At 44.5% G+C, this 13013-nt stretch overlaps 1 protein-coding gene across 1 annotated transcript in view; it reads left to right on the top strand.

Moving 5' to 3' along the window:
• pkn1b (protein kinase N1b) overlaps window positions 1-13013 on the top strand; it is a 46225-nt gene that overhangs the window by 11815 nt on the left and 21397 nt on the right. The window contains exons 5-8 of the mRNA XM_080725098.1: window positions 5777-5922; window positions 6479-6692; window positions 9522-9743; window positions 10549-10658. Coding sequence (XP_080581224.1) covers window positions 5777-5922; window positions 6479-6692; window positions 9522-9743; window positions 10549-10658 — 692 coding nt within the window. The remainder of the gene's footprint in view (window positions 1-5776; window positions 5923-6478; window positions 6693-9521; window positions 9744-10548; window positions 10659-13013) is intronic.

The raw sequence follows: 13013 nt of genomic DNA, 5'->3' as shown, positions 1-13013 counted from the left end.
GACAAAATCGTATCCAACTATAACAAAATATTGTACGTTTTGGGTCTGCGAGGAAGATCTCATCAAATGGTGGTCCGTGGCTCAAACGCCTGATAAATAATGGACCTTGTTATGAAAAGGGTTGAAAACCTCAGAAATTTTTGGGGGGTGGGGGGGGGGGTCACGGCCTGAAAAGGTTGAGAACCACTGTTTTAGTGAAGGTTCAGACAGCTTTCCCTGTGCTGGCTGATCTGAATACGAGCTCACAGCGTGGCGTGAGCCTGTAGAGCTGCACACGGCGGCGCCCCGCCGCACGGGCGGAGCTTAAATGAGCCGCCATCGTCTCTCCGTTCCCAGAAGTTCCCTAACGGATCGATGCGTTCCTCGCACACGCCGCGGGATAGAGACACCACACACAAACCTGCACGCGTCCGTTCGCAGGGCACACATGCAGCGCACGCACGTTCACACACACACACACACACACACGCACGCACGCACGCACGCACGCACGCACGCGCACACAGACACAGTCTCAGGTCAGGGTGTTATTGATTTCCCCGCATTGCCTTGATGTTGGCCAACAGCTAAAAGCCATGCCTCATTTAACAAAGAGTGTAGAGAGATGGGGTGGGGTGGGGGCACTACTAGAAAGAAGATGACACAGTTGATGAAATAAAGATAGAGAGAGAGAGAGAGAGAGAGAGAGAGAGAGAAGAGTGAGAGACACAGACAGACAGACAGACAGACAGACAGACAGACAGACAGACAGACAGACAGACAGACAGACAGACAGACAGACAGAGAAAGAGAGAGACAAACAAAACTAGAACTGAACTCTGTCGAGGTGCCAACTTGCGTTTTGTGCATAAGTCCTACTTGTGCGCCAGCAGAATGCGCTGTGAGGTGCACTCACTACTGGCATCACTCTGGCGATGCCAGTGACATCACCACTGGCATCACCAGGAATACTGGTCCCTCATTGGCTGTTAACAGTTCTGCTGCCGTTGACAATCCTCACCGTCATTGAAAGCTGTATTTACTGTAAAAGTATAATTACCGGTACTTACAGTACGTCGCTCCGGTCCCGCCCGCATCGGTAATGTCCGTGATTTGTTTACAACGCACGTTGGGGCGTGCACGCGAAGTGAAGCTCCGCCATAGTAAATCCATTGAGAGGCCCATAAAGAGACTTCATTTACTTTAAAAGAGACAGTTTGAGCCAAAGGGTGGGCTGATTACTGTACAAAATTCACTCGGCTGGGCGCAGCCATGTTTCTCTTCTGGGCCCACACTGTCATGTGACTAGATGACGTAATCGTTGCCGTCAAGTGATAATCCAAAAAAAACAACCCCCTTCCGGCCCTTCAAAATAATAGCTGCAGCCTACGGAGAAAGCGGCGCGGCACCAAGGCACCAAGCATCCCTTCAGATTAAAAGGCAGTAGTTGTGTTAATGATGACGTTGTCAGAAATGCTGGTCCCTGATTGGGCTACGGGCTTAAACACACACCTCTACCTACATACATACATACCTACATACACAGCCGAACGCAGTACTTGCGCGCTCTGCTGGCGCAAGTAAAGAAGGGGGGACAGACAGACAGACAGACAGACAGAGGGGGACAGAGCCAGGGAGAGATAGACACACAGAAAGAGACAGAGAGAAACAGAGACACAAATTCAGAGCCAGTAAAGGGGTGAAGAGTGAAACCAGAGGGAGATGTTTTGGGAACATAAACTGTAATGGATGTCTCTCCGCGTGCCCTTCCTTGTCGGGGCCTCTCAGCATGGGAATACATTAAGCACCATAGCACAACAACGTCCCTTACATCTGTTAGAACACCTCCCCAAAAATAGACCACCTGTATACGGGTCAGGATTAGGAAGACAAACCCACAGAACACCACACCCTTGCTCTATTAATAACACCCTCAGCATGCTGTGAAAACCAGGTCACGTAGATGAGATGCTAAATGTACAGACCAATTTTTTATGGGCCGCAAGTAAATATCCCCTTTTTTGTGTCTTCTATAAAATAAAATCGTTTTTGTCGGGTGGAAACCTTGTATGTTCAAAACCGTTTGCTTTGTATTTATCATTTTAACTCTTATACTGCTTTGGACGTTCCTGTTCGCCCCAATTCTCAGGAGACCTCCGCGCCAATACGGCGCTCGTTCGCGTTCGTTCGTTTACCTTGTTGATGTCCTTAAGCTGATGAGGGGTCGCGCCGCCGTGTACTGTAAACACATTTTCCGCGGTGATGGTGTAAAAAATCCATTATGCGTTAACATCAACGGAGACCAATTCACTTCCTTGTTGATTTCTCTGGCTGTGAGGCTCTGTGGCCAGTGACTGGTCTGAATGCACGGCAACACATAACAGGCAAATTCACATTCATTCTCGCATGACGCCGCCCTCTGCTGCCTGGCAGACCAAAGTGCACTATTGCACAATCAAAAAAAATAATAATAATAAATAAATAAATGTCTATCTATCTACTATAACGTCGCAAAGGTAAGCCGCTTTTTGATGGCACCAGACCCAATAAATAAATAAATAATCTGGCAGTAGGAGAGTTAAAAATGATTTAAACTAGTGAAAACAGCGAGGCGTTGGGTGCTTGTACTGTAGATCTGCTGATTCCACTACTTTTGTGCGACGGCCTTGTATGATGAAGCAGGGCTTTCTTTGTGAAAAAACATACAAATTTGCCCGACAGTGACGATTCCGACATAGTATTTCATGAATCAAATGAAATACATGACACCCTCGGTTTACCTCACCAGCGTACGTTGGCTGGTGTGCTGGTGGAATGAACAGGGGGCGCTTAGCGTCTCAGTCAGCCCCCACGTATCGCCAAGGGAGCGGAGACATGCCCGCCATACGGCGCAGCCGTGCCAATCGCCACCATATCATCACTGTCGATCAGAAACCTTGTATCTCCATAACTTGTAACTTGTAAATTGTATCTCCGTAACTTATATATTAAGTTAATATATAAGTTACGGAGATACAATTTACAAGTTGCATATTAATATTATTAACATGCAGATCGACAAAAAAAAGCTCGAAACAAAAGCTTGAGTTTGTTTTTAGCTTGCTCTTTTTTGATACTTTTGAATTTGAATCCTGAAAAGTAACAGTTGTGGACATGAGGTTTCCACCCCACAGAGACGATATAGCCTTCCCTGCCATGTCGTATTGCTTCAAACTACAGCTACCTGTACATTATAAACACATTTCATAAGCATTGTTTGCTGGCACCCACCACGGCTACATTAAAACCCATTTAGGCCTAGAATTATTGAACGCTTTAACCAGTGAAAAATAGCAGATATACAAGCTCACAGTGCGGCACCGAGTGCCGCGCTGCGAGCTTGTAGATCTGCTATTTTTTTAAAAGTCGTGAAAATGTGTGCAAATCTTTGACTATATGTATTTTCAAAGTGAACGTTTGTAACTCAAATTTTGCTTCTGGGGGGGTCCCTGGAACTAAATATGTTGAATGGGGGTCCGTGGCCAAATAAATATCAGTTTGGGGGTCCTTCACATGAAAAGGTTTGAGAACCACTGACACAGTAGTCTACTAGTCTCTCAAGAACGGACCAACTGAGCTCCATTTAAGTGAAAAGGACCTTTTCTTTGACGACGGCTAGCCAGATTGCTGACTCATAGAAACATAGGTTTTTCAAAAAATCTTAGAAGGATTCAAAAGACACTCATAGAATCGGGTCAACATTCTAATTTTCACAATTTTTCAAAAATAGCAGATCTACAAGCTCGCAGCGCGGCACTCGGTGCCGCGCTGTGAGCTTGTATATCTGCTATTTTTCAATGGTTAAAGCATAAAATAATGATACGCAATAATGTGAACCCTTTCTGAATGGGTTAAAATCACATCTATCGAGCCATTTATGAGGAGCCGGGGCTCCAGTGCTCATCATAACAGCGCAGTGTAGCTAAATCCAGCAAAGATGTTGTTGTCAGGTGGAAACCTTGTATGTCCAAAACCGTTCGTTTTGTAGTCATGGTTTTAAAAAAATGCTTTAAAATTGTGAAAATAGCAGATCTACAAGCACACAACGCTGTGTTATGTGCTTGTAGATCTGCTATTTTCACTACTTTTGTGCAATGCTCTTGTATGATGAAGTAGCTGGCTTTCATTTAAAAAAAACACGCACACATTTGAAACTTGGAGATACAAGGTTTCTGACCGACATTGACAATACTGAAAGCCACTCATCGGTGCTTGGGAACAAAACAAGGCAATTCAGCCTTTTTCTTTTCTCCCCTGCATTTGCTATTATTGTTACGGTCCAGTAAATTGTCTTTTGTTCAAATGACAGTGTAGCCAAAATGTAACCGGGTGTGGAAAATTACTAGATGACAGCAAAGTGACATTTCAAGTCTGAAAATGAGAGAGAAAAAGACCATTGCAGCATCAAAAGTAATCAACAAACTATTCTGTAAAAACTGCTCACACATTGGTTAAATAATTTAAGAAAGAGGCAAAAAAAAGAAAAGAAAATAGACGATCTACTTTCTACAAGATCACTTGTGAACTTGTAGATCTGCTCTATAAGGGCCGTCGGTGCTGTCTGGCCCATAGCACTTACTGGAGCACTTGCCTAGTACCCTCAATGACCATACATGTAATTTAGAAAGCATTTTAGGTTTTATTTTTTATGATGTTTTTACTGAATAAGTGCTTGGTCTACCTGTGTCCTAGATTTCTTTCCATTTGATGTATTGATGTTGATGACTGTACTGATGTTACCTTTCTTATTGTAAGTCGCGTAAGCAATTTACCCCGAGTGAGAGGACATTATGCTCTCATAATGTCCTGAGTGCGGGTGTTATCGGACGAGGCGCAGCCGAGTCCGATAACACCCGCACTCAGGACATTATGAGAGCATAATGTCCGACCCCGAGTGGTAAATAGCTTTTCTACCACTTTTTCCCGTATACATGAAAGAAAACACATAGTTGTAACTTGCAAGGATCTTAAGTTACAATCATTATTGCCTATAAAACTTCCGCGACGACAGCAAATAGTTCCACAAACAACATCTTCTACTCACCACCAGATGACGCCAACTCCATGCAGAGAAAGATGTCTAGCATACAGCTAAGCTAACGTCAGTTAGAAGGACCGTTCCGGCCGTAAATAGAGGCTGTTCGCTTCCAGAAAGGCATAGGTTCAGAGAAAAGGGGCTTTAAAGTTGGCGGATTGCATTGGATCCAAATAAATCGGCGACGATAGTACGCACGTTAGTAAACATAGGACCGCTGCGACCTTCATTTGTTGGTTGGGGGAAAGTCCCCGGATGTACACTGAGGCGCATTGATCTCGGACACACAACTTTGCGGCAGTGGTCCTCTCATAACCTCCGGAATTTAGCCAATCAGAATCCAGTATTTGAACACGTGACTCGAAAAAGTGGTAGAATCTGGATTAAGAGTGTCTGCTAAATGCTTAAATTGTAAATTGTCTAGAGCACTGTTTCCCGAACAGTGGGTCGTCACAGGAGTATTTAATACCATGGGAAAACACATGGACATACACACAAAGTTACTAATTGGAGCAGTTAGCAACGCTCAGACAGTTTAAGAGAAAATAGAAGATCTGCAAGCTGACGCGTTGTGAGCTTGCAGATCTTCTATTTTCACCAATTTGGGTCCCAGGCCATAATGTTTGAATCTCCCTTTTGGGTCTTGAGCTAAAAAAAGCTTGGGAACCGCTGGCCTGGAGAAACCATTCGATTGACCCTCCCCTGACATCCGTGTGTTCTCAGGTAAGCCAGACATGTGCGGGGTGGAGTGGCGGGTGGAGGAGCTGTGGCACCACTACCGCGTGGAGCACGCCATGGCCGAGGGCGCCAAGAACATGCTGAGGCTGCTGGGAACCGGCAAGCTCCAGGACAAGAAGGCTATCGCCGAGGTCAGTCTCTGTGGACGCGTAATGATGGAGACGCTGTGTGCGTGTGTGTGCGTGTGTGTGTGTGTGTGTGCGTACATACATAAAATGGGGTGGAGCATTATGGCATTTTGGGTCCCCATCCGGAATCAATGGGGGTAAATTTACTATAATATATATCTTTTGTCTTAGGAATGTGACAAATACAACAACATATTATTGAACTGAAGTCTCCAATGGCGTGAGTAATCAATAGGAGAAAAAAAAGTTATTTTGGGGGTGAACAACTCCTTTAAGTTGGTGAAAGTTTGTGGCTCAGGGGTAGAGAAACCGTCATTAGAACAAGGAGGGTTTCCCAATTCGATCCCGGGCTTCCCCAGAGTTAGTGTTGAAGAGCCCTTGAGCTCCCGTTGAGCTGGTTGATGCCTTGCATGGTTTCCTCCACCATCGGTGTATGAATGTGTGTGTGAACGGGTGAATGTAATGCACAATCTCTGTAAAGCACCTTGGATAAAGGCGCTATATAAATGCACCATTTAACATTTACCGTCTCCTCCCCCATGCACGGTGCATCCTCCAGGCTCAGTGTGGGCTGAGCGAGTCGTCCCAGCGTCTGGACCTGCTGCGGGGGTCCCTGGAGCATCGTCTGGTGGAGCTGCCTGAGGACCACCCCAAGGCCTGCCTCATCAAGGAGGAGTTGGCGCTGGCCAACTCCTCCTCGCTGTCCTCGCTCCACGGCGCCCCCTACATGCACAACCAGTACAGCACGCTCAGCAAGCCCTCGCCACTCACTGGTAAGGAACCGAAATGCAAATGTTTGGCTCTGTGCACAGCAGCCAAATTGGTTACCAATAAGCAGTGTTGGGCAATATTACTTAATATCGTAATCGTTACTTATTACTTATTACTCCTTGGAAAAAGTAATAATATTATATTACTTATTACTTGGAATCAAGAGTAATATGTAATATATTAAGTTATATTACTTTTTTTTTCTTTTTCTTTTTTACCTGCAAAATCTGTTTAGCCAGCTCCTTTTAGAACTGAATCCAATTTATTGGAACAATAAGAGTCTCTGGGATGCAATTAAAGAAATTATAATTGCAGGCTTTGTAATTAATTAATCTCAATTAATCACATTTTAATCACACATCAATATTTGACCTGGGAACAGTTAGAAACTTTTTTTAATGGATTTTGGTATAGGCCTACAAGCGAATCAATTAATAATTAAGACATATAATATATAACCCAACAAAACATTGCTTATTTTTTATTACATTTAAAACTCTCAGCTCTGTTGAAGACCCCTGCCTATATTATCCTTAAATAATAGGCTACATATTTTCTTTTCTGCCTAAAAAGTGTAGGCTATGAGGCTGGGCTCAGACAGTGGAGGCTACGCTAACTGGCTAACAGCAGCAACTCAGTCCGCAGTGGTCCACGGTGGTCCCGCTGAGCTCCGCGGACGGTCCGCGGCGGACCCCCGCGACGGACCCCTCCGCGGCGGACCCCCGCGACGGACCCCTCCGCGGCCGAGAGGAGTGCTTGTAGATTGTAAATGTCCCATCCATATAAGCGCGTCGCACGCTGTATGCTCTCTCTGTGACTGTGACAGGCAACGCAGCGCTGACACTGGTCCATGCACTGGTCTCATGACGTGCGCGCTGCGCAAATGACTGATCTACAAGCTACATCGCATCTCTGTAGATGTATGTTGATGTCTTGTAGATCTGTTCTTTTTCTGCAATCGGCTAAAATGGCTAGTAACGGAGTAACAAGGCTTTTTTTTTGCGGAGTAAATAAGCGTTATATATTACCATTTTTTTAGAGTAATACCTTACACTACTCGTTACTGGAAAAAGTAATAATATTACAGTAATATATAATTAGTAATTCGTAGGGATGGTCCGATCAGGTTTTTTGGAACCGATCACCGAGCACCGATCACAAAAGTTTGATCACCCGATACCGATCAATCACCGATCCGATCAAGTTATTATTTATATATTATTTATATTTTCTAAATGTTAATGTTTTAACTTTAATTAATTAATTCACTCATGAATTCATTTATATATTTGCCTTATAGTTATTTACTAGCATTACTATGTATTTATTATCATAGCAGTAACTAATTATTCCTTCAGCACTGTGGAAATCAATACCCCAAAATGGCCTCAAGTGGGCATACTGAACGGCTGGTTGATCGGATGCACCGATCGGATCAGATCGGTGAATTTACCTTTTGATCTAAACCACCGATTATCGCCGATCACGCTTTGATCGGCCCGATCCGATCCATTGCCGATTGATCGGTAACATCTCTAGTAATTCGTTACTGCCCAACACTGCCAATAAGTAAGGGATAACATCTCGCTCAGTGGTGATTATGGAGTGATAGGAGACCGACAGGTTGATATGGCACCGACACGATAGCGGAGGTGGCATATCAACCTGAAGGGCTCCTATCACTTGATATAACTAAAAACAAAACAAAGTATTTCCATGTTTACAGACTGCTGAAAGTGTTCCACAAGTGTTGCACTGGGCGTCCCCCCCCCCCCCAGCGCAACATGGTCGCATTGGAAAACAAGGAAGTGCTGATCAAATAGAATCCATTTTCTGATACTGCGTGTTCTATTTCTCGCCTCATAGTTGTAAATGACACTGTGTGTTTGTTTACATGGCTGACATATTGGATACGGCACTAAATTCACACAGCGCAGCCTGAGTGCAGAAGGTGTACTGAGCCTTTGATTAGGCAGCGGTCCGTTATAGAGCGGAGCGGTCATTATTCTCCTATAATTCACCGCTGATTTCAGCGCTTGACGAATCAGCATCAAACATTCAACTAAGCCGGGTAATAATAGTGATGAAGGCTCTGTTCCATTTAGTCTAGCGCAGTGGTTCTCAAACTTGAACATTTCAAGGACCCCCATAAAGGCCCTTTCCCACTGAGCGCGATAAAGATAAAACATATCGTTTTCAATTGAAGTGGATCGTCCACACCACAACGATAAAGCCGTCATAGTTGATGTGAACGCCGACATATCGTTATCGTTAACTTTAACGCGTCCGGTGGGAATGACCCTTCACTCTGAGAGTGTACAAATGGACCCGTCCATTGTGCCATGTGCAACTTTAAAGCCTACAAGCCAAACAGGAATGTAATAGACCGTATGTCAAATCCTGCCCCATTTTGCTCTTGTTACTAGGTGGGACGAATTTACCAGGGCAGATTCTTTTATAATGGAAGTGGATGGGGGAAAAAGATTTTTCATAGCCTCATTATAGCTATTTAAAGTACCAAAAAAAACACATCTACGTGATATTAATACAAAGAGAAGAAAAAAGTACAGTAATTACATTGGACCAATCAGAAGGCTGACAAATGGTCTATTGTCAACAACACAATTAAATCGTTAATCGCAAATTATTTGAGTGACAATTAATCGTCATATAAAATGTAATAATCGTGACAGCCCTACGCACCGTGACTCTGTATGACCAGAATGGCACAACAGAGCTTTCATTAGTATTATATTGCTAACACCTGTGAAGGAAGTGGTGAGTCATGTAAAGTACTTCACCCCTCCCCGCTGTCCCGTGTTGGTCACCAGGTACCCTGCAGGTGCGTCTGCTGGGCTGTGTGGGCCTGTTGGAGGTGGTCCCGGGGCGGAGCCGGGGGACCCCCGTGGTGCTGCCCTCCTACAGCAGCGTGGGCGGCGGTGGCGGCGGCGGCGGCGGCGACGGGCGCTCCTCCTTCAAGCTGAGCGGTCTGTACAGCCGCAGCACCAGCAGCATGAGCCTAAGGATCCCCGGCAAGACCGACGAGCTGTCCTGTGAGTCACACACTGCTCAACCCCATTTAGATCTGGAATCCATTCAGAACGCGTACACATTATTGTGTATCATTATTTTATGCTTTAACTATTGAAAAATAGCAGATCTACAAGCTCGGTGCCGCGCTGCGAGCTTGTAGATCTGCAATTTCTTTATTGTTAAAATTGTTGCAAATCTTTGAATGTATATATTTCAAAGCAAACTTTTGTAACTCAAATCTCTGCTTCTGGGGGTCCCTGGAACAACATATTTTGAGATGGGGGTCCGACGTCCGTGGCCAAATACATGTCATTTTTTGGGGGTCCTTGACCCGAAAAGGTTTGAGAACCACTGATTTAGAAGAAGGATTTAGAAGACATTAATAGAATCGGGTCAAAATATTCAAAGACTCAAAAATAGCAAATCTACAAGCTTGCAGCGTGCTGTGAGCTTGTATATCTGCTATTTTTAATAGCTAAAGCATAAACATTTGGTTAAAGTAGTTCAGTTCAAGTTCAAGTAGTTATTTTGATTCTTGGGGTTCTTAGTAAATCAAATAAAGATATCTCCATTTTCTTCTGTTGCATTTACTTTGTGTGATTTGCATAATTAGCTAATTATTGGCCAAAAACCTGGAAATCACTATCATTTAGCTTCTAATTAACTGTGTGTGTGTGTGTGTGTGTGTGTGTGTGTGTGTGTGTGTGTGTGTGTGTGTGTGTGTGTGTGCGCGCGTGTGTGTGTGTGTGTGTGTGCGCGTGCCGTGCGTGTGTGCGCGTGCGGTTGTGTGTGTGCGTGCCTGTGTGTGTGTGTGTGTGTGTCCAGCGGAGGTGTGTGCGGTGCTGAAGCTAGAGAACACGGTGGTGGGACAGACGGCATGGAAGACGGTGGGACAACAGGCGTGGGACCACACCTTCACCGTGGAGCTGGAGAGAGTGAGACCACACTACTACTACTACTACTACTACTACTACTACTACTACTACTACCAGTAACACTCCCTAATCGGGAGATAAGCGACCGTAGGTCACTTATCTCCACAAATAGGGCAAAAATGTGTTTTGCCAAAATCTTCCTGATCCATGTTGATGACATGAGTGTAGACATACTGTGTAGTGATTTTCGTGATTTTAGGGCAAAATCTGTAGGAGCAGTGTCCAAAAATGTGTTTTTAAAAATCGGCCTGGAGGTGGCGCTATATGGGAGAGATTCATGTTGATGGGATGAGTGTAGACATACTGTGTACCGATTTGCGTGATTTTAGGGCAAACATTGTAGGAGCAGTGTCCAAAAATGTGTTTTGCAAGAATCGGCCTCATGGTGGCGCTAGAAGAGGGCCATGTGAGAAATGAGGGGTGGGGTCTCCGCGCCGGCAAGGCGGACGAATAGGTACGGGCCCCGGCTGTCCCGGTCGCTCCTAGCCGGAGTTACGGCATTTTATGTGAGCTGCAGTGTAGGGGGTCCTCCACTGGGGGCGCCACCACTTTTGCATCCGTTCTGAAGCACCAGGAGTGGGTGGTCCCCGGGAATTCCCCGTGAGCAGCCCCGTGGGGGTGGTCATTTGGTCAGTTTAGCACATTTGGTCATTTTTTACATCTGGGGGTCCCCCAGGGACCTGGGGGTCCCTGGAGCTCCGGGGGTCCTTGGAGGTTGTAGTTTGGCAGGTAAGGAAGGTGTGTGCAAAATTTGGCATGGATCGGGGCAACGGTTGCGGAGATATGAGCAGTGGCTGAAAAGTGGATTGTAAAGTCTATTGTTAAACATCTAGACAAAGGCTACACCCCTCTGCATCCTATGCAGTTTGGGTTTCGAGCCTTCCACTCCACTGAGTCAGCAAATTGCTTATTCATTGAAAAGTTAAAGTGTGCTTTAAACAAAGCCCCATGCGCAATGGCAGTATTTTTGGATTTCAAGAAAGCATTTGACTCTGTCAGCCATCAGGTCCTCTTGTCCAAACTAACACATTTCAACTTGTCCCCAGAGGCCATCAAATGGTTTACATCATACCTATCAAATAGAGAACAGTGTGTTAGTATAAATGGCATCAAGTCTCCTTATCACACTTGCTCGGTTGGTGTCCCCCAGGGATCAATAGTAGGACCAATTCTGTTTTCTCTGTTTATAAACGATCTACCTGATGTATGTAAAGATGTACATATTCAGATGTACGCAGATGATGCTGTTATACTGACTCATGGAAAGAGCTATGCAGAGGTGTCAACGGTTTTAACTTCTGTTCTGACCAGCGTTCAGGACTGGCTTACAGACTCATGCCTGCTCCTGAATGCAAAAAAGACGGTCTGCATGGCTTTTTCCAAAAGACCAGTTGTGATGGAGTCATCAAATGTGTTTCTGGGTGGAGAGGAACTTGAACTTGTGTCAGAGTTCAAGTACCTCGGGGTCATGTTAGACTCAACCCTAACCTTTAAAAAACATGTAAAAAAGGTTACAAACACAATCAAGTTCAACCTTCAGAACTTTAAACAAATCACACCTTTTTTGGCAGTTAGTGCTGCTAAATCGTATCTCCAATGCATGATCCTATCACACATTGAGTACTGTTTCACAAACTGGTCTTGCGCAGGTATAACGACTCTCAAACCCATTGAACAGCTATATAAGAGTGCGCTTAAGGTATTCGATAGGAAACCCCACTCATATCACCATTGTAATATTCTTCAGAGGTACCGTTTTTTGAGTTTCGCTAATTTTAAGGTTTTTAAACAGGTCAGTATCATATATAAGACACTAAATGGTCTATGCCCACCTCCCCTAAAGGAATTCATAAAAAGGAAGCCTGATAGAGGACTCAATACTAGAGCAATCACTAGAGGGGATTGCGAAGTACCGTACCGGGTAACCGCTTTTGGAAAAAACACCCTTTCAGTGCAGGGATGTTCAATCTGGAATGACCTACCTCTAACAATAAGAGACTGTTTGTCATTTCCATCCTTCAAGTTCAATCTAAAAAAATGGTTAGTTGACAATCAAACCTGTGACCATGTATAGTTCTAAGAGTACAGCTCATGCCATGTACGTATATTTTTAACTATCCTTTTTTAATGTAGGGTACTGTTAGTAATATGTGTTGTTTTGTTGTTTTTTTTCTTGGTTCAGGAAAAATAGTATTTGTATGTATGTTCTTAGGCGCCCTCTCCTAATGTAGGGTTACTGTTTGTTGGTATGTATTGTTTTGTCTTCATGTGGGGACTACGGATGAAATTTAGCATTCTTGCTAATTCCGGCTTATTTACATTGCATTCATGTAGTGTTCATTAATATGCATTGTC

The sequence above is a fragment of the Nannobrachium achirus genome (assembly GCF_963921795.1).
Source record: "Nannobrachium achirus genome assembly, chromosome: 4".
In the NCBI taxonomy this organism is placed as follows: domain Eukaryota; kingdom Metazoa; phylum Chordata; class Actinopteri; order Myctophiformes; family Myctophidae; genus Nannobrachium; species Nannobrachium achirus.
The sequence above is the reverse complement of the archived record's forward strand: the minus strand, read 5'-3'. Positions and strand labels throughout refer to the sequence as shown.